General features: G+C 37.5%; 1 protein-coding gene across 1 annotated transcript in view; it reads left to right on the top strand.

Annotated features, from left to right (window-relative positions):
• LOC117321077 overlaps positions 1-20,855 on the top strand; it is a gene marked incomplete at its 5' end in the record, with an annotated part of 36,376 nt that extends 15,521 nt beyond the window's left edge. The window contains 8 exon segments of the mRNA XM_033875557.1: positions 2,040-2,401; positions 3,677-3,760; positions 7,466-8,540; positions 10,230-10,562; positions 10,564-10,995; positions 12,456-12,997; positions 14,008-14,225; positions 20,063-20,855. Of these exon segments, the coding sequence (XP_033731448.1) occupies positions 2,040-2,401; positions 3,677-3,760; positions 7,466-8,540; positions 10,230-10,562; positions 10,564-10,995; positions 12,456-12,997; positions 14,008-14,225; positions 20,063-20,153 (3,137 nt within the window).
• Between the last annotated feature and the right edge of the window lie 2,073 nt (positions 20,856-22,928).

Below are 22,928 nucleotides of genomic sequence, written 5' to 3' on the forward strand. Positions count from 1 at the left end.
GTCAATTTAGTTGGCCGAAATATTTCAAATCTCAGGTGACCGTTAAGGCCCTTTGGGCCTCTTGTTTGTTTTATTTCTATTGGAATTCATTCTAATTTGGTAAACATTGTCGGCATGGGATGACAGTTTGATTGCATGCACATGTTGGCCCTGACTGACCCCCAGGGGCTGATGGGCGGGGTTAAAAAGGGCCAAATTGACTGAAATTTCGAAAATCTTCTTCTCAAGACCGAAATAAGTTGGAATCAAATACTATTTATAGTTGGAAGGGTTTTAAGATGCTTTACTAAAATTGTGAATTTCATGACCCTGGGGTCTCAAGTTTGCCCCTTGGGAAGGGGTAAACTTTACTATAGTTTATATAGGGAAATCACATTTTTGACTATAATTTGTTTGATTTCTATTGGAATTCATTCTAATTTGGTTAATATTATCAGCTTGGGATGGCAGTTTGAGGGTATGCACATGTTGGCCCTGACTGACCCCGAGAGGCTGATCGGCGGGGCTAGAAATGGTCAAATTGGCTGAAATTTCAAAAAACTTCTTCTCAAGACCGAAATAAGGTAGAATCAAATACTCTTCATAGTTGGAAGGGTCTTAGGGTGCTTTACTAAAAATTATTAATCTAATGACCCTGGGGTCATAAGTTTGCCCCTGGGGAGGGGTTAAATTTATACTATAGTTTATATAGGGAAATTACATTTTTGACTGATTTGTTTGATTTCTATTGGAATTCATTCTAACTTGGTTAACATTTTCAGCATGGGATGAAAGTTTGATAATATGCATATGTTGGCCCTGACTGACTCTTGGGGCTGATGGGCGGGGCCAAAGAGGGTAAATTAAATTAACTGAAATATTTCAAATCTCAGGTGACCGTTAAGGCCCATGGGCCTCTTGTTGGATTTAGATCTGTTGCTTAAAAAGTCCATTACAAAGTTTCCATAAGAAATGGGTTCATTATTCAAGTTATCATATGGGTCTATAGATTTGTGTTAATATCATATTGTCAGTGTCGTCATTCTAATAGTCGGGAGTAACATCAATCGTTAAAAAGTGTACAGTTTCCTTTTGACAGTCACAATAAGGGCTGAACTGTCACAATAAGGGCTGAACTGTCTGTACTCTGATATTTCTACAATGGTTTCTAGAAAGAATTATTCCCTCAGTACTGTATACTAGATATTATAATTCAACTGGACCAGTGTACTAGACACTAGTTGAATTGAATTCATGACGACGTGGGATTACAGTGGATCCTATTACATAAGGTTCATATCAGCTTATTTTGAAAATCTCTACTTACCAGAGTAGAATGGTAGTAAGTTATCCACTCAAGTTGTCATGGAGCCTTACTCTAATACAAACATTTCTGTAATTCAGTCCTTTGTATTCTTATAATTTACTTATGTGTAACAGTCATTCCTGAAAAGTGTACTTGGTAAACTCCAAATATATTTCTGTTGGTGAAATAAATCCACGAACTAATGCGTTTTAGCACGGATAACAAAATTATATCAGTTTGAATCATTTTTGGTAATAATAAAACTGCATTTGAATCAGGAATATAATCATATTAATGTGTTATTTGAAAAGATTTATACAATCATATTCAACTTCCATTCAATTTTAACTTTGTTTTGTTTTTAACTGCATTATCTGCATTTTACATTTACCGCTACATTGACCAATCACATACTTCATCTTGACCAGTAATGCCACCTGTTGCGTCATATCCGGGGCCAAAAGAATATTATACGGCTATGCCAAAAATTCTATATATGCCTATTTTGTAGGAATAACTCTCGGTCAGAAATAACATACAATATCAGGGTTGTAGAAAAAGTGAATGGGACATCCATATACATAATCCATGATTATATGATGTGTATGATTTTGAGTCTGATCCAGAAAACAATGGCCCACGAAATGGCAAAGATAGCATCCTCATACATTGGGAACAGGGCTTGAATTTGTAAAGGAAAAACAATGATTGATGTACAAGTTACATATAAGAAGTTTCCATCCTTTCATTACAGTGATGGACCGAGTTTGTGAGAGATCACATGTAGTGGATGGATGCAGACTCGCTGTTCAGATTTACTACGAGATGTTGGGGTACAGACATAGCTACACACAACCAACCTTAAAGGTTCCTAGCCCCGTGGAGCTCACAGACGTAGATCCTAACGAAATTCAGTGTATCAAGGCAACAGACACAACTGAACTTGAAAAACAACTCGGCAACCAGCACGCAAAACTACATTGGCCAGAAAATGTTACTGGACATCTGAAACTAGAGTGTGTGATTACAGAGGATATAGAAGACAGCCATAGACTGGTCCTTTCCTGGGAAAAAGTGGTCAAAGATATCTTGAGAAGATTCCTGGCTCAGGTAGAAGTAAGTACGGTAATAATTAGGGCCCCCAATGGCAGGTGCCCTTTAGTAATTATGGTGTTCGTCTGTCCTTTACCACAATATAGGTTGATACACTTGCAGCAAGTCTTTTAAGGCCTACTATTGAAAGAAAAACAGATCCAGGTCTTGTATGAGGTTAGAAATTGATGTTGTAAAAATTTAATGACAAGTCTCATGTGACCTTGTCTAATTGTATATTGTTCAACATTTATCGTCCATCGTGAGCCGTACAGTATGTCCCTAAACAATTTACATTTTCAACTTCTTCTCAGAAACCACTGAACCAGTTTCAATGAAATTTTGTAGAAACCTTCTATGACCAAAGGTTAATCAAAATTGTGAATTATATATGGCCCCGAGGGGACTGAGGCGTGGAGCAAAAAGGGGTCAAATCAACTCAAATCTAAAAAAGATCTTCTTCTCAAATAAGGTAGAATCAAAGAGTCTTCTTAGATGGAAGTGTCTTAATGTTTTGTCCCAAAATTGTGAATTATATATGGCCCCGAGGGGACTGAAAAGTGGAGAAAAAAGGGGTCAAATCAACTCAAATTTAAAAAAGATCAAATAAGGTAGAATCAAATAGTCTTCTTAGATGGAAGTGTCTTAATGTTTTGTCCCAAAATTGTGAATTTTATACCCTCGCGTCTTATGTTTGTCCATGGGGAGGGGGTAAACTTTATTTTAGTTCATATAGGGAAATCACATTTTGACTATCATTTGTTGAATTTCCTTTGGAAGTCATTCTAACCTGGTCAACATTATCAGCATGGGATTACAGTTTGATGGTATGCACATGTTGGCCCTGACTGACCCCCAGGAGGTTAAGCCTGGGCTAAAAAGGGTCAAACCCTTAAGACCCTTATAAGGTAGAATCAAATACTTTTCATAGATGCAAAAGTCTTAAGATGCTTTACCAAAAGTGTGAATTTCATTACCCTGGGGATGGGGTAAACTTTACTATAGTTTTTATAGGTAAATCACATATTTGACTATAATTTGTTGGATTTCTGCTGGAATTCATTCTAACTTTGTTAACATTATCAGCATGGGATGACAGCTTAATGGTATACACATGTTGGCCCTGACTGACCCCTTGAACTGATGGATAGGGCAAAAAGGGTCAATTAAATTAACTGAAATATTTCGAAACTCAGGTGACCATCAAGGCTGGCCTCTTGTCTTTTCCTTTCCTGTGATGATTCTTTCTGTGCTTTGTTTTCTTCTGTTTGTGAAATCCAGACAGCTTCGTTATTACAGATAACAAGAGCTCAAGTTGTCATACCCAAACTACAGCAGACATCTGTCGATGTGACAGGATCAGGGAAGGCTTCCTCACTGAAGGTTTGTATTCTATTGTAATAAAGAGTTACACTTTTCTCTTACCAGCTGGAAGTGATGTATGAACATTAACTTTTTCTAGTGAGAGATTTGATCAAATGCGTAAGTTAAGAGTGATCTTGTTTGATAGCTAAGATCCTGTGATAAAAGCCTTGAACAAGACCAAGATTACCCATTCTTGCTCAGTTTCAAGAAGTATGTTTTCAGCTCAACTGGTTCAAAGGGCCAAGGAGAACTTATGCCATACTGTACATGTGGTGTCTTTCGTTCATACATCCGTATGCCAACAATTTCTTCAAACAAGTTCTACTTCTTAACCACTGATTGGATTTTAACTTAATTTTGGAAACATCATGTCTGAGATTCAAAATTGTCCAAATGGTGGGGCTGACTCCCAAGAGTTCTGAGGTGCATCGGATATATTGCTATGTATGACTTCTTGTCTGGAACTAAGCAATGGGTATCGATGGTATTATCTCCTTGCAACGAGTCAACAATTGGATATAGGGATACCTAACCAAACAATGTCCTCATTATACCGACTTCATTGATGATCTAATTGTCCGGAAAATTCATGCACTTAAAACTATTATCTCTTGTACAAGTTCATGTTTCAACCACCTGGGGTCACAAATGAGGTTGCCATTACTATAAATAGATTTTTGATGATCTTGCTATATGGATGGACTCCATTAATGATCCAATTGTCCTTAAATTTTATATACTGACTCACAACATCTCTTTTATGGGCTTTCATCATACACTTAATTACATATATCATCTCTTACAAAATAGCAATTCAACCACCTGGGGTCAAATTGAGGTCACTGCTACGATAAATAGATTTTTGAAGTGCATGGTCAACAGACTTAACACATTTACAACCATCATCTGCTTTACAAGTTCAGGTATCAGCAATCTGGGGTCAAAACTAAGGTCATCATGATCTCTTGTAAAGTTCACATTTCATCCACATTGGGGTCAAACTTGAGGTTACTGTTACTATAAATAGATTTCAGATGCCGTTGCTCTACCAGCTTCATTAATTTTCTCATAGTCCTGGAACTCCATACATTTACTCATGCACAGCCAATATCTTTTGGACAAGTTTGGGTTTCAAGCTCCTGGGGTCAAAATTGAGGTCACTGCTAGCTACTAGTCTGCTATCCTAAATAGATGTTTGACATCCTCAATCTACCAGCTACCTTGATTACATCTGATTGTCCTAAAACTTAATAAACTTACTCACAAGTATGACCTCTAAATGAATTTCATTTCAATCTCCTGTGATTTAGATTGAGATCACTTTTGCTATAAATAGATTTTCATTGTCTTCACTCCACCAACTTTGTTAATTAACAGATAGATGTTGTTCTATTACTTCAAACTCACAACTATTATCTCTTATGATACTTTGCAGTGTTTTCCTGAGTGACATTGTGTGTAGACAATTCTTAACATCTTTTGTTGCATATTGGTCAATATTGAATAGCGAGGGGGTCTTATTTTTTTTGAGATGCCTTTTTTCATATTTGACTTGTAGGATCCCTATAGGTGTTCATGCTGAGCCTCCAGGGGGCTGAGGGGCAGGGCCCAGTTGGGAAAATACTGAAAATTCTTTAAATCCAAATCTATTACTGTAGGAATGAAAACATTTGGTCCATTAGGTCTAGACAGTTAGAGGAGAGTGATTTACAACACACAGAGGGAGTGGCCTTTGTGATATCTAGTGCTGCTGGTTATGAGTTTGATAAGGAGAGTAGAGACTACATAGCCCGGATGGACCCCTAAAGGTTGGGGAGGTGTGTACCACGACTGCTGGGGATCTGAAGTACAAGGGAGTTATCCACGCTGTAGGACCAAGGTGGTACGACTATGGTCAGGACCAGCAGCGGGATTGGTGTCTTCTCACTTAGCCAACATTCTGAATTTTGAGTTATACAGGTAAGGTATTTTGTTGGCCAAGTGAGACTAGGTTTGAAAGGTGGAACAATAGGAGATAATTACAGGTAAGGCTATAGACTGCTTCATAAAACTTCAAACTTTAATGAGGAAGTTATCGTGGTCTATTTCAGTTGAGTTATTTCTTATTTATTTCAATTTCATCAGACCAAAAGGGTCCAATTACAGAACTGATAACAAATTAATAAAATATATCATAACAGTAAATAGAATGCATAATAAGAACAAATACGGTATATAAAGAGCATACACATGTAAAATAGAATTGATGTCCTTAATAAATATCATCTAGACAATCATGTTATGAACAGCAAAAAAAAAAAAAAAAAAAAAACAAACTTTAAAACAAATGTCCAAATCCAACTTAAATCTTTCAAATAAGACGTTTACAACCTTTTAAAACGTATCGGAAACATACAAGGTAGTTAGAATTAATTTGGACACTTCATTTTCTTACATTAATCCGACATTTACAGGGATAAAACAAAGTTGATCTACTCAACCTTAAATTTCTCCTATGACAAAACTACAATGTTCAATCAAACAGGCTATGTAAATATTTGAATAAACATATAAAATATATGAATTTACATCTATAGTCCAAACTATTATAGTTTAATTTTAAGCAATGCAGAAATTTAAAAAACACTTTCTTTGTACTACCTGGTGTATGAGTGTTGATTGATATTCCTACTGACTGTGTACCATACTTATATACAGAGAGCGGATAACAGACACGTTTGTAAATGGCATACAAGTATGTTTTAAAAATCCAAACATTGGCATGGCTTTACCAACCACTTATTAAACATGTAATGGAAAGTTAAGATTTGGAATAGTTTAACTTCATTAAGAAACATCCGCTGCTGGTTTGATATCATTTTATACAATACAAAATTACAATAATATTTTATTTGAGTGTAAAACATCATATTACAAATGTACAATGGGTTACGGTAAAAACTTGTTTAAAATGTACATGGTATTCAGCCGCATCCGGCTTATGAGACACTTTAAGAAATATGTATTCTCTTTGAATATTAAATATCAGACCGTTATCTTTATACAACATACTGTAGCCTGGAGTATGTCGAGGTATAAATATTCACAACTTTTGTCCTGATTTATCGTAAAAGCGAACGTCTATGCTTTATAAATACTGGTATGCACGGAATAGATTTTATTATATTTTTTCCAAATCTGATATTTTGTTAAAAAAAAAAAATACGCAAACCCAGATTTAGGTTACAGTGATTAAAGACAATTGTACTTAATACATCTATTAGCAAAGGCACAATTTAAGCTTGAAACTAGAGATGAAGCTAGGTTTTATAAAATAAAATTGGGTATTTTTTAAGTATATTTACTGCAAACATCTAAGCTTTATTATAAGTAGCTTGCATAAATTCATTCAAATCATTATAAGTCATACTCAACTTCTCATTTTCATATTTTCTTTCGTGAAAAGTAAGAACAGACTATAGCTGAAACTTTGTAAAATTTGACATGTTGGCCAGGTAATACAGGTAAATTTCAAAATGTTGGCTAAGTGAGAATGAACCGCGGGATTGTCTAGATGACCTAAAGACAGCTGTCAAGAACAGTTTAGAGGAGGCAGACATTCAAAGCTACACATCTATAGCAATACCAGCTATTCTGAGGTATTTTTTTTTATTTGGCCATATAACCTTTGATGTTAGTAATATTTGTTGCTGTAATTTGATCCAATCCACTTGTTTGTTTCAGATCGTTGAAACCACTGAAGCTGATGTGAAGCCAAGTATTTTACAAGATTCATCAGATAATATCACAGTCGATGACAAAAGAGAACGTTTCAAACATTTCAAACATTCTCAAGATGACCTTGAACATGTAGCAGACATCAATATTGGAATGTCAGAGGAAATCTTTTTGGCTCTTCAGTTCTTCTGCAGAAGCGAAACAATAATGAATCAACAATCTTTTGGATACAAAAATGGCATGCTTCAGATAAACTGCACTGACAAGAGAGAAAAGAAGAATTTAGAAACTTGCATTAAAAGTAAGTTACAGCATATAGAAAAACTAAACAAAGATGATGTGTCCTTCACTAGTACTGAAGAGCCAAAGATCAAAGGAACTATTTCTGGGATTAATCATGATGTTGATGGTGTCTTCTGCTATCAGCTTAAAGAAGATGAACACATGACTGTCCACATCATGGCACATTCCTACGGTCAGCTACAGACAGCCAAACACAAGATCTTTCTGGGAATCGGAAGGATAAGACGGTCAGAAACACGGAGAAGGTTTGACAATACTTCACTTCAACAAAATAAAGAGAACACAACTTTGTCAGAGAGAAATAGATTCAGTCAGTCTTATCATAGGAGTCCAACATGGCAGACCCCGCCCAACCTTGATTACGGAAGTGTTGTCTCTAAAGACTTTACTACAGCTGAAGGTCTGTTAGTACGAGTTTACTCTGGAAATATCCTCCATCTTGATGTAGACTGTATTGTTAATGCTGCCAATGGTGATTTACAACATGGAGGGGGAGTGGCCCGGGTGATATCTAGTGCTGCTGGTTATGAGTTTGATAAGGAGAGTAGAGACTACATAGCCCGGTATGGACCCCTAAAGGTTGGGGAGGTGTGTACCACGACTGCTGGGGATCTGAAGTACAAGGGAGTTATCCATGCTGTAGGACCAAGCTGGTATGACTACGGTCAGGACCAGAAGCGGGAATGTCTACATGACCTAAAGACAGCTGTCAAGAACAGTTTAGAGGAGGCAGACATTCAAAGCTACAAGTCCATAGCAATACCTGCTATTAGTTCAGGTATGTCATATAAGTTACAAAAGTATTCTAAATCACTTTTTTTACTGTGGTGCAGCTTGGCCATCCGTCATCTGTCCATCTGTCTGTCTGGCATCAACTTTTCCCTTTAAACAGCTTCTCTCCAAAACCAAGAGGCCCAGAAACCTGATATTTGGCCTCTAGGGCTACTGAATCTGTCTTAATGAATGACCTTGACCTACTGTCACAAGGTCAAATGGCTAGAATCTTTTCATTGACTTCTACTCAATAACTGAGAAGCCTGAAGACCTGATATTGATCCTGTGGAATACTTAGGTGGAGGGCTACTGTTAATAGTATTGGTTCGGTTAGCTTGTTTTTATGTAGATACACATGTGAAGTAACATGTAGAAATCGGAAGGGCATCAACATGTGCTTCCTGCGGACAGTGAATAAATTGTTTAGAACGTGATCATTTGCAGTGTGAGAGTTCGGCCACAAAACACAACAGATACCAAGTTTTGAATGTGATTAAATCTATCAAAGGACTTCTCAATAACTAAGAAGCCCCGAGTCTTGATATTTGTACTGTATAATGCTCAGGGGGAAGAGCTACATAGTTTGTTCAAATGACTATTGACCTACGGTACTTTCAAGATCACCAAGATAAAACTTACTACTCCTCTAGGAAACTATGCACACATGTTGATCATGACATCACAGAAGCCATTATGTTCCATCAATTTTAAGCTCATCAATATTTTCCTTTAAACAACTTCATCTCAATAATTATGAGGCACAGAGACCTAATATTGGTCCTGAGGTATGATGGGGTGAAGGGCTACCAACTTAGTTCAAATGAATGACCTTGACCTTCATTCAAATCACGGGGGTGAAATAGGCTAAATAGGGTATTCGAGAAACGTGGGTTTGAGTGATATATATATTCTAATAAGTAACAGTGATCATAAGGTCCTATATAGGTTATGGTTACTAACAAACAGGCTTTCACTAGATGTATATTACTAAATATAGATATATGATCAGTGAATTAATAGCTAAAGTACAGACAAGAATATTGTGGAATGTGTAGACAATCTGGCCTTTTATCAGAACACAATTAAATAACAAACGATCAAATACAAAGTACATGAAACAGTAAGATAGATCCACAGCAGATTTACTATAAACTATTGTTTAATTTGTGTTAATGATCCCCTCGGTAAAAGGACTATTGTTATTGATTAGAAATCGTTTTCAGGTGGTTTCAGATGGATATTAACAAATAGCCTATTAGAAGATTTAATAAATAACAGTTGAAGTTAAAATGATATCATTGCAGCGCATGCTATAATCAGTATGTTAATGTTGGTGGTCGAAACATGTTTTTAGGTCAGGAAGTTCCAGACGCTTCATCCCAGAAATCTTGTCCAGGCAAGAATACTTCTTCTTTCCAGTCAGAAAGCTGAGGTTAACTTTAAAGGGGCAGTAATTTTGAATGATAGTTATGGTTTCAATACAATGACACAGGGACGGATTGACAATTGTTTGTTCGAACTGTTTGTATTGAAGTTATAGAAACTGTACAGACAAGTAATTGTCTTATAAAGGCATTCAGTCCTTTTATATCCCTTAAAAGTTTATAATGATATTGGTTTGATTATTAAAGGGTCAAACATTTCAATATCTTAACTTTCAATGATTATTGATTTGTGTATATATCATATGTAGGTATATTTGGAGTACCGAAGGAACACCGTGCGCTGCAGTACTACCGAGCTGTAGAGGAGTACAGTAGGACTAGAGGAAGACATTCGACCTTGACTGAGGTACACTTCATTGTCGAGGACACACAGATGTGTCAGCTGATTCAGACGACCTTCACTAAATGTTTTAGTTTAGACCCTGGAGCTGCCAGTGGAGGAAGACACAAATTCACATCATCTGTTATGGCTCCTCGGCAGAATGCACCAGTTTTACAACGGTCGAACAGTCTACCATCAAACACAGAGGGTTCTTCTGTAGATCCTAGTAATCTATCTCCCAAGGGATCAACCAAGAAACTTGCAGCGTTCAACATCCAGTGGCCAATGTTTTGAGATTGGTAGTAATTTAACTGTACACATCATCAATGGAAATATTGTGGATATTAAAGCTGATGCTATTGTCAGTCCTGAGAACATCCAATGTGACAGTACAGGAAGGATTGCCAGGGAAATCACTCGAGTGGCCGGAGAAGGTTATGTGGTAAATGACCAATCAGAGTTAAGTCTTCGCCATAGAAAACCAAAGCTGACGGAGGTAGTAGACACTCTAGCAGGAAAATCACACTTTAAATATGTACTACATGTAGTTGCACCTAAATGGGATGTCGATGCTGTTGATGATCAGAGAACATACTGGAAATGTCTGGAACAATCTTACAACAATGTCTTCTCAACAGTTGATACAAAACATTTGCCTGTATCATCAATCGCCTTACCTATTCTTGGAAATGGTAAGAAAGTGTTTTTCTTCTTAATCAAATTGTTAATACTAGCCTGAAAGCTAGTGGCATAAGTTTACAGTTGTTGAACAAGTTTAATGATATCTATCATATATATATAGCCAGAAGAACAAGTTTAATGAATTCTGTGATGTATATATAGCCATTGTGTATTTGTAATTACATAAGTACATCCCAGTCTCGTATCCAAGCAGACTTCAACTAAAATGTCCACCACTTCCTTGGAAACAGTGACTAGAAGATATATATTTATCACAGGGAACATCTCCAAACCATTTCAAAAATGACTTTTTTTTTTTTTTCTAAACGAAAGCTTTTTAACTTGCGTTGTCAGCTTTAAGGCCCATGAGCCTCTTGTTAAAAAATGGCTGCCATTTTCTGGTTTCTTATGATTTTGCTGGAATTTGGTATATATAGGGATTTTGAAGGATGCTGAACAGGGTGACAACAGTTTTGAAAGGTTTGGTCACTATGGTAATGAAATGGAAGCCTCTTATTGGTCAAAAATGTAGATTTTGTCCGATTTTGATAAAATTTGGTACATGTATGTAGGTGATTCACGATTCTACAAATGCAGCTGTGACTTTAAAAAAATGGTCACCATTTTGCTGTCTTCTGATTGGTGGAAATTTATAGGTTAGTTTTCGATAAAATAAGGTGTTTAGAAATATTATTACTTCAGGAACAATATTGTAGTTTCTCTAAGCTTTGATCATTATCATCTATGGGGGTTGTTTTGAGGACTTCTGTAATCGGCCATTCCAATTGACATCCTGCAACAGTCAACAGTATGCATATGTTCAATCGTTATCCTTCTTCCGTAGGTGTAAAACTTTGGTCTGAAGTACATGTATCCTAGTAAATTAAAGGGAATCAATTATGTAATAATTATGGTTCGGTGCCCGAATATGCGTGGCACATTTGGGAAATCCTCTGGACCTCTTGTTTACTTGTCAATCTTTATTCCAATTGTATATCAACATTGATATGCTTAGAGCTACATATGGTTTTCAGTCCAAATCATTTTTGTGTTTCAGTTTCATTTACAAACATTCAATATGAATTCTAAATCTAAAATGTTATTGTGTGAATTACACACTGGGCTAATTCTCCAAACCTTGAGACAACCACCATTGTGACCTTAGCTTCAATTTCAAGGTCATTGTAATAATTCAAAATGGCCACTCTTCAATCTTTTTTAGTTGCTGATGCTTTAATGAAATCACTGAATGAATATTTGACTCCGGACTTTTATCACTCTCATCTTCATCTTTTGTTTATATCTATTTTATTGTCTCTGCTTAAACTTGAAAATATCAAACTTAAAATGTCACCACTTTCTGTGTAAACAACAAATAAGTAAACCTTGATTGCCCGTTATTTTCACAAACTGTTTCAAAATTTAATGATCTGTTGTTTCATTAGTAATTTGTACTTTATTCTATGATCAGGTACTGTTCCAAAACATCCTGCTCCAATCATCACTATCTCCAAACTGTTAGTAGAGATTTGTAAAAGCTATGCTGACAAGACTCCAACAAAGAAAACATTGTATTTCTGCAGTGATGACTCAGCAGATGTATATCACTTGAAAGGTGTCTTTGAGAAGTATTTTAACAAAAGAAATGAATCAAAGGAGGACAACCGAGGTCAAAGGGAAGATCAGAAGGAGCAAACTGTCCATGATGTAACTGGACAAGACCAAGGGTCAGAGGTCACAGAGGACTGTTGTATCTGTATGGACACTATGACTAAACCTAAGAAGCTGTCTTGTGGTCATGTATTCTGTACAGAATGTATTGATCAACAGTTTAAATATTGGCCAGCCTGTCCCCTGTGTGAGGCTGTACATGGGAAAATCATGGGGGACCAGCCACCAGGGACTATGACCATTAACACCACCAAGTCATACAGGGGACATGGCTACCTACCAGGGTACAGTGGATGTGGTATCATCAACATCACCTATAACTTCCCCTCGGGGAAACAGGGCGTGAGTATAGGACATTGTTAAGTAAGGATGTTACGTACATAATGACATACAAAGTATATTAATGGAACTGTTTATGGACTTGTTTCTTCACATTCACCATAATTTGTTGGTACTTCGTCATGACATAGAGTTGTTAGTTTTTAGCTCACTTAAAATCCCTACTTGTCCTGAGCACCTGAATGGACTTTGATGAAATTCGGTCTGGGGCATTATTGAGCAAAGAGGATCAATCATTGTCTAAATGGTGGGTGCATGTGGCTCCCCTGGGGCCAGAGGGGCCAAATAAGGGAAATTGAGGTTAATCATTTATATCCCTACTAGTCCTGAACGCCTGAATTGCTTTTGATGAAATTTGGCTGAGAGCATTATTGGGCAAAGGAGAACTAATGTGGTATAAACTGAAGGTGTGGCTCCCCTGGGGTCAGAGGGATGGGGCCCAATAAGGGAAATCAAGGAATGAATTCAATGAGAGTATTTTGCCATAATTACTGAAATATCCAGGTGGGCAATTATATAGGCCCTCATGGCCTTTTGTTCATGAATTTTAATATTGTTTTGATCCCCTTTTTACAATTTAAATATTTTTATATATAACTTGAATATGAATTCTTATTTTTGTCATTTTGACTCCTTGAGTATTAAAATTATGAAAATTATAGAGTTTCATAAAGGATATTTGTAGTTCAAAGATATTTTTGTAAAGATAAAATATGCTTATTGTAATAATAACTATAAACTATCAAATAAAGGTTTCCTTTCCGTCCGTCTTGTATGTAACACCTAAGTTTGTCATCTCTAGTGGCTTCATTCCTTGAGGGATTTTGATCAAACTTTACACAATGATACAAGACCATAATATCTCAGACAAGATTGAGTTACTGTGGGTCAAGGTCACTGTTACTATTTTTACCAGGGGTGGTATACCCAGTATGCTTGTTTATTTTAAGTTCCTATTACATGTATATGATGTTTCTTTGCATGTTTTGCAGCCATTTTTTATGTTCTTTTAGACTGATCATCCAACTCCCGGTAAACTTTACCAGGGCATCACTAGACCAGCTTATCTTCCTAACAATGAGAAAGGTCGCCTTGTAGCCAAGCTGTTAAAAATAGCCTTTGACAGGAAGTTGGTGTTTACCATTGGAAGGTCAAGGACAACTGGACATGAGGGGGTCGTGACCTGGAATGGAATTCACCACAAAACCAGAATTGATGGTGGCCCACAGGCGTAAGTCTTGTTATCCAAATAGCTACTAGCTGCTTGATCGTTCTGTCTTTATGAAGAAAGACTTTTTAATCAAGAATGTGGTTATAGTTAGGAAAGTTCCTGATGTTCTTTTTGTATCTCGGTTTTCCAGGTTATACTCTTAATTTTTATTGAGACCTGGAGCATGTATACAACATATCTGTAATATCTAGCAGTATATTAAAGCGGATAGGTATAGTCAAAATCATTTGAACTAAGGTATTGATGAAAATGTCAGAAGGCAGTGTGAATTCCTAATCTACAAAAAGGGGATAATTTCTCAATTTCTAAAAATACCGTTCAACATTTAAAACATTTAAAAGATCATAAAAAGACATTATTTCTCTAATCTAAAATTACCAGTTACTTAATGATGGCCAAAATATCTTTTTGTGCTCTCAAACAGGGCCTTAATAGGCATCTGACTCTAACCCTTCTACTATTGAAGTATACATATACTCATTACCAAGTATAGTGGTACCATTGACCATGATAGCCATCTTGAATTTCTGACCAACCCAAAAATGACAACAAGAGGCCCAGAGGGCCTGTATCGCTCACCTGGTTTCATGAGATATGAAACAAGAATGATGCTTAAGTATATTTGCCACTGGTATTGCTATGTCAATATATCATAAGCATTTTATATGGGTACATGAACATTGCTTTTATTGAAATTCTAAAAATGTCAATTTAGCCAAATTGATCCCTTTTGGCCCCGCCCCTCAGCCCCCTGGGGGATCAGCCCCACCATTTGTAGAATTTTGAATCCTTACCCCAAGGGGGTGCTATCAGGCGAATATGAGTGATATCCATTGCTCAGTTTCAGAGGAGAAGTTGTTTATATCAATTCAGCCAAATTGACCCTGTTTGGCCCCGCCCCTCAGCCCCCTGGGGGGTCAGCCCCACTATTTGTACAATTTTGAATCCATACCCCAAGGGGATGTTACCAGGCGAATATGAGCAATATCCATTGCTTTGTTTCAGAGAAGAAGTTGTTTATATCAATTTAGCCAAATTGACCCTGTTTGGCCCCGCCCCTCAGCCCCCTGGGGGGTCAGCCCCACCATTTGTACAATTTCACATCCATACCCCAAGGGGATGTTACCAGGCGAATATGAGCGATATCCATTGCTTTGTTTCAGAGAAGAAGTTGTTAATATCAATTTAGCGAAATGGACCACGTTTGGCCCCGCCCCTCAGCCCCCCGAGGGGTCAGCACCACCATTTGTACAATTTTGAATCCCTACCCCAAGTAGATACTACCAGGCGAATATGAGTGATATCCATTGCTTAGTTCCAGAGAAGAAGATGTTTATATCAATTTAGCCAAATTGACCCTGTTTGGCCCCGCCCCTCAGCCCCCTGGGGGGGGGTCATCCCCACCATTTGTACAATTTTACATCCCTACCCCAAGGGGATGCTACCAGGCAAATATGAGCAACATCCATTGCTTAGTTCAAGAGAAGAAGTCGTTTATATCAATTTAGCCAAATTGACCCCTTTTGGCCCCGCCCCTAAGACCCCTGGGGGGTCAGCCTCACCATTTGTACAATTTTGAGTCCCCACCCCATAGGGATGCTTTTGACCAAATTTGGTCAAATTCAGATCAGCAGTTATGAAGAAGAAGTCAATTGTTGACGGACGGACGGACGACGGACGGACGACGGACGCCACGGTATGGCATAAGCTCACCTTGGTCCTTCGGACCAGGTGAGCTAATAATGAAGAAATTAATGAGAATGCAACTTTACCCTTGGACAATGATCCCCAGTGGTGTCAGTGTGTGTAATTGGTGTGTCCAGTAAGATACAACGCTACCCTTGGACATTGATCCCCAGTGGTGTCAGTGTGTGTAATTGGTGTGTCCAGTAAGATACAACATTACCCTTGGACATTGATCCCCAGTGGTGTCAGTGTGTGTAATTGGTGTGTCCAGTAGGATACAACGTTACCCTTGGACATTGATCCCCAGTGGTGTCTGTGTGTTTAGTTGGTGTGTCCAGTAAGATACAACATTACCCTTGGACATTGATCCCAGTGGTGTCAGTGTGTGTAATTGGTGTGTCCAGTAGGATTCATTACCCTTGGACATTGATCCCCAGTGATGTCAGGGTGTGTAATTGGTGTGTCCAGTAAGAAACAACATTACCCTTGGACATTGATCCCCAGTGGTGTCAGGGTGTGTAATTGGTGTGTCCAGTAGGATACGTTACACTTGGACATTGATCCCCAGTGATGTCAGGGTGTGTAATTGGTGTGTCCAGTAAGATACAACACTACCCTTGGACATTGATCCCCAATGGTGTCAGTGTGTGTAATTGGTGTGTCCAGTAGGATACAACATTACCCTTGGACATTGATCCCCAGTGGTGTCAGTGTGTGTAACTGGTGTGTCCAGTAGGATACTTCGTTACCCTTGGACATTGATCCCCAGTGATGTCAGGGTGTGTAATTGGTGTGTCCAGTAAGATACATTACATTGGACATTGATCCCCAGTCGTGTCAGGGTCGTGTAATTGGTGTGTCCAGTAAGATACAACATTACCCTTGGACATTGATCCCCAGTCGTGTCAGGGTCGTGTAATTGGTGTGTCCAGTAAGATACAACATTACCCTTGGACATTGATCCCCAGTGGTGTCAGTGTGTGTAATTGGTGTGTCCAGTAGGATACAACGTTACCCTTGGACATTGACCCCCAGTGGTGTCAGTGTGTGTAATTGGTGTGTCCAGTAAGATACAACATTACCCTTGGACATTGATCCCTAGTGGTGTCAGTGTGTGTAATTGGTGTGTCCAGTAGGATACTATGTTACCCTTGGACTTGATCCCCAGTGGTGTCAGGGTGTTTAGTTGGTGTATCAGGTAGTATTCTGATTTTCTCCTATTGGAGGTGGAGTCAGAGGATGAGGGATCCATGTCCAGGATGTGGATGATTTTGATATTCTACATCCTGTAATTAATGTTATTTGAGGTTGAAGTGTAACATTACTGGACTGTCTCTCTGTATTCTGATGTTCTGTCTCTCTGTATTCTGATGTCCTGTCTCTCTGTATTCTGATGTCCTGTCTCTCTGTATTCTGATGTCCTGTCTCTCTGTATTCTGATGTCCTGTCTCTCTGTATTCTGATGTCCTGTCTCTCTGTATTCTGATGTCCTGTCTCTCTGTATTCTGATGTCCTGTCTCTCTGTATTCTGATGTCCTGTCTCTCTCTATGCTGATGTCCTGTCTCTCTGTATTCTGATGTCCTGTCTCTCTGTATTCTGATGTCCTGTCTCTCTGTATTCTGATGTCCTGTCTCTCTGTATTCTGATGGTCCTGTCTCTCTGTATTCTGATGTCCTGTCTCTCTGTATTCTGATGTCCTGTCTCTCTGTATTCTGATGTCCTGTCTCTCTGTATTCTGATGTCCTGTCTCTCTGTATTCTGATGTCCTGTCTCTCTGTATTCTGATGTCCTGTCTCTCTGTATTCTGATGCCCTGTCTCTCTGTATTCTGATGTCCTGTCTCTCTCTATTCTGATGTCCTGTCTCTCTCTATTCTGATGTCCTGTCTCTCTCTATTCTGATGTCCTGTCTCTCTGTATTCTGATGTCCTGTCTCTCTGTATTCTGATGTCCTGTCTCTCTGTATTCTGATGTCCTGTCTCTCTGTATTCTGATGTCCTGTCTCTCTGTATTCTTATGTCCTGTCTCTCTGTATTCTTATGTCCTGTCTCTCTCTCTATTCTGATGTCCTGTCTCTCTGTATTCTGATGTCCTGTGATGCCAAAGTGGAATTCTCGTTATAGTTTCTCCTACGTATTTTTGTTTGTATTTAGAGCATGTGATGAGATAGACCAGGTTTTTGTACAGCTTCCTCTAAGTTTGTATGTGTACTTAAGTTGTGTGTGTGTGTAATCAAAAACGTTCACTTTTGTTTGTGGACCAGCAGACTATAGTAGTCGTTTGGCTCAAGATCTCCTTTCAGGTGGTGGGGAAGGTCTGGGCCCATATTCATAAAAAATCTTAAGTTAAGTATTTCACTTAAGTAAATACTTAAGTAGGACATTTGTACTTAAGTATTAAAATAAGTATTTACTTAATTCAAGGTTTTATCTTAAGTTGTATTCATAAAACTACTTAAGCTTAAGTATTACTTAAGTTTTTACTTAAAGTTAAGTAACGTCATGAGGATGTTTAACTCCCTTTAAAAATACTTAAGTAAATACTTAACAACACAGGTGAAAGATGACTTCACGAAATCAACAGAAATCAACTTGTTTTTAAGAAAAAAAATCATTAACTTCAGATTTTGTTGTATTCAATCATTTAAAACAAGATGTAAAGGTTTGAATCGAAGATGGATGAGTCAATCTCACTATCGTTAAGGCCCATTACGAAGTCAATAGTCAATACTACAACGTATACAACATTACCCTTGGACATTGATCCCCAGTGGTGTCAGTGTGTGTAACTGGTGTATCCAGTTATTATTATTATTACAGTTCTATCATGTTTGGGGAGCGGGATTTTACAGATCGTACAATGTAACTAGGGGTTTGATATGTACATTTCAACTGATGTTTGTTTTAGTGGAAATTAACTAAAACGTACTTGTTCTCCTTGACTCTACGATGGACATGCTATGTGCATTTTTGGCCTGAACGACGAGGTTAGTCTAATTTTTGTGCATTCTTCCGTCTCTCTCCTGATTAACGCATTTGAACTGTTCAATCTGCCGGCAACCTGAACCCACGCTTGCCTATTTGCAGATGCCGACATTCCGTCCTTAAATCGTCCACGTATGACATGTTTTCTTTCACTTGTAAACATGTACTAGCCTCACCATTACCAGACATTCGTCCTTTGTCCAGTTTGGTCATCTCGTCTTTTTTGCTGTTGCCATTTCCGGATTCTGATCGTCTTGGAATGCCAGGATTCCAAGATAATCAGATCAGACGGTGCCGAATTTCGCGTTTTACGAAAAACATCACACAGCTACTTAACAACAACATAGCAACTACATGAAATATTTAAATATTTATACTTAGCTAAGTATGCACTAAGTAAATACTTAAGTCGTTTATGAATAGTACTTAAGTTCTAACTTAAGTTTTATTTAACTAAGTAAAATATTTATAGTTAAGTATAACTTAAGTCAAACTTAAGTATTAACTTAAGATTTTTTTATGAATATGGGCCCTGGTCTTGGACATTGCTGGGGTAGAGGTGGATGATGAGGCCTTTAGGAGGCATACTTTGCTGGATGCTCTCCTTTAAGTAGTCTGCCAGGTATTTGTAATTGTAGCATGCAAGGGAATTTAACTATTCCTAAGGTAGCTTCTTGGTAGAGTGTCATTGTTTTTAACTGTTTTAGCCACTTTAGCGGGTGGGTATTCACTGGTGGAACTTGGCCTTTTACAACCCGAGTTGATAACTTTGGTCGAGAGACAGAAGATGAAAATAAGTTCATCTCTTGAACTTGAGAAGAAATGCCTTCCTTGGCTGCCATGTCAAAGGGTGAAAAATAACAACACTTTGTTTAAACACCCCCCCCCCCCCCCCCCCCCCCCCCCCCCTGACGGTGGATAGCACACAAAGATGGACGAAGCACATGGCTATAGGTCATCCTGACCCTTTTGGTCAGATGACCTAGAAATTGAGCTAGAATGTAAATCAGCTATGAACATTCATTTTGTCTGCAAAGTCAAATTAGCCAGAAAGAATACAGTTTTTATGGTATTTCTTAACAGTTCCATTCTTGCATTTTGAACACTTCAGAAAATATGCTGAGTAGTGATGAAATGTGATTTTACTACCTAAATATTTGTTTTCTAGGTTTGGATATCCAGATCCTACCTATTTGGATAGAGCTCTGCAAGAGTTGGCAGCTCAAGGAGTCACAGAGGAGTCACTCAATGATCCATGAGTTGACTTCCTGATGTCACAGAGAAGTCTCTCTGATTGGAAGACCACTATCAATTGACCAAGCCTCTCTTAGATTCATGAGTGGGTGTTTTTGCAAAGAGATTATCATGTTGGAAAGTCAAAGACACAACTTGGAAATATGTTTGGTGAACGATATGCTCTCTGATCCCGCCAGATGGAAATGAGAATTGAAAGTTGTGACATTATGTTCATTTCTAATACCATGCAGGGCTGGGTTTTTTTCATTGACCAAACAGTTGGACCAGAGTTGTTATTTATAAAGTGAAGACAGACCTACGTAGTGATTTTATATTGCTTTCAGATGAGCCATGACAATGACTTTCAATGCCTGTAGATTCATCAAGATTTATTCCTAAATTAATTTTAAAAAATTAGATGGAGCTGTTTGTTGGCATAAAGAAACAGGCCCCAGTCCTACACTAACATATCTTGTAAAGGCAGAGTGTGTATCGAATCCCATTTTGTTCCAGATAATATTTTATTATACATTGTATATTATATTAAATTATGATTGAGTTGTATATGTATAACTATGCCAAAAGAAACATTTGTATACGTCATGCTTCGGTTATCCTCCAAATTTTGAGTTTCTATTATAATCTTTTATATTCAAAGCAGATATATAGAGGATATCTAACAGTGTTTTCTGTAATACCAAATATATTTCACGAGTGTGGCTAATATTTTGATATTTTTCACGAGTGCGCAGATAGAGAGGATATCTAACAGTGTCTTCAGTAATACCAAATATATTTCACGAGTGGGGCTAATATTTTTATATTTTTCATGAGTGTTAGATATTCTGTTTATTACATTTTTTATCAACGAAAACCCTACCCCGTATGCTAACTAGGACTACAGCGATAATTTGTAAACAAAAAAGTAGTTTCCCCTGTCCAGGTGCTGACATATATGTCGGGCTTTCTGATTGGTCAATTATTTTGGTATTTTCTAATCTTTAATTTGATTGGTCAAATCAGCAAAAGTGATATTTTTCACTAGTGAAAAATATGATATTCTTCACTAGTGAAAAATATCACTTTTATAGAATGAATAATTTTTGATATTTCACTGGTAAAAATGTAATAAATATACATTATTCATTACACCCCAAGGACATTCTATCATGCTCTGTATGTTACTCAAATTTAGTTAAGGATGCTGTAATATATTTTTCATTGGTTGGTGTTAATAAGGCAAAGAAAACAAATTTACTTGGTTCTTAGGCCCTCGTATGCTTTTAAGTTCAACATCTTAACAAGAGGCCCATGGACCTTAACGGTCACCTGATTTTTGACATTTTTGGGATCAGTCAGGGCCAACATGTACATACCATTATTGAACAGTCATCCCATGTTGATAATGTTAACAAATTTAGAATGAATTTCAAAACAACTAAACAAATGATAGTCAAAAATGTGATTTCCCTATAACTATAGTAAAGTTTACCCCCTCCAATGTGGCAAATGTGAGACCCCAGGGTCAGGAAATTCACAATCATGGAAAAGCACTTTAAGACCCTTCCATCTGTGAAGAGAATTTGATTCTATCATATCTAAGAGTAGAGAAGAAGATTTTTGAAATTTCAGTGAATTTGACCCTTTTTGGCCCCGCCCACCAGCCCCTGGGGATCAACCAGGGCCAACATGTACATACCATCAAATTATCATCCTATGCTGATAATTTGAACCAAGTTAGAATGAATTCCAATACAAATCCAACAAATAATAGTCAAAAATGTGATTTCCCTATATAAACTATAGTAAAGTTTACCCCCTCCCCAGGGGCAAACATGAGACCCCAGGGTCATGAAATTCACAATTATGGTAAAGCACCTTAAGGCCCTTTCATCTATGAAGAGTTCTTGATTCCACCTTATCCGAGAGTAGAGAAGAAGATTTTTGAAATTTCAGCGAATTTGACCCTTTTTGGCCCCACCCATCAACCCCTGGGGGTCAGTCAGGGCCAACATGTACATGTACAACCAATATCAAGCTATCTAGCCAGCGGCAATCCTCCCAGTCCAGTTCCGTTAACTTTGTATGTAAGGCCACAATTTGTGAATATCTTGATGATATTTGAGGAGAGGATTGGGACCAGAGAGTGTGTTTACGCAATAAGCATCTGCTACCTTTCCAAACCTGGCTGTGTGATGACCAGAACAACGACATTAAGCCCCATCAATCAATCCATCAACCGAAATGTATTGATGACTGGGTCTATATGTTGGGTACATGATGTTAGATAAATTTATAAAACCTTAAAAACTAGCAGAGATTAACTTAAAAAAAAAAAATAGTTGTAAAGTGATATTATAGGTTGCTATTTTTACCCTGCTATGGCCTTCTTAGATATCGTACTTAAAGACTTGGTTCATATAGAAGAGAAGTGCTGGTATTTGGGTTCAGTGCTGGAATTTTTATATGAAAATCTACACATGAAAGACTTGTACTAAAAGTAATGAAGTATGTTCTTTGTAGTGATACAGAGCTTTATTTGGGGATTTTATTCAAGAGTTAAATATATTGAACAACAAGGTTAGCAACGAAAGTGTATTTTCTAATATTGACGTTTTGGTTTTGAAACTTCAATTATTCTGACTATTTGTAAAGTATGTGTAGAATGTAAACATGTATTAATGTTTTGTTATGTAAAATAGATATGTGCATTGGCATCTAGAAGGCCTACTGTACTGTCAAAAGCTACTAAATAAAATGTACTGTGTGCCTGATTGTATATCATGGTTAAGAATTAA

This window comes from Pecten maximus, unplaced genomic scaffold (genome assembly GCF_902652985.1).
Source record: "Pecten maximus unplaced genomic scaffold, xPecMax1.1, whole genome shotgun sequence".
NCBI classification, from domain to species: Eukaryota; Metazoa; Mollusca; class Bivalvia; order Pectinida; family Pectinidae; genus Pecten; species Pecten maximus.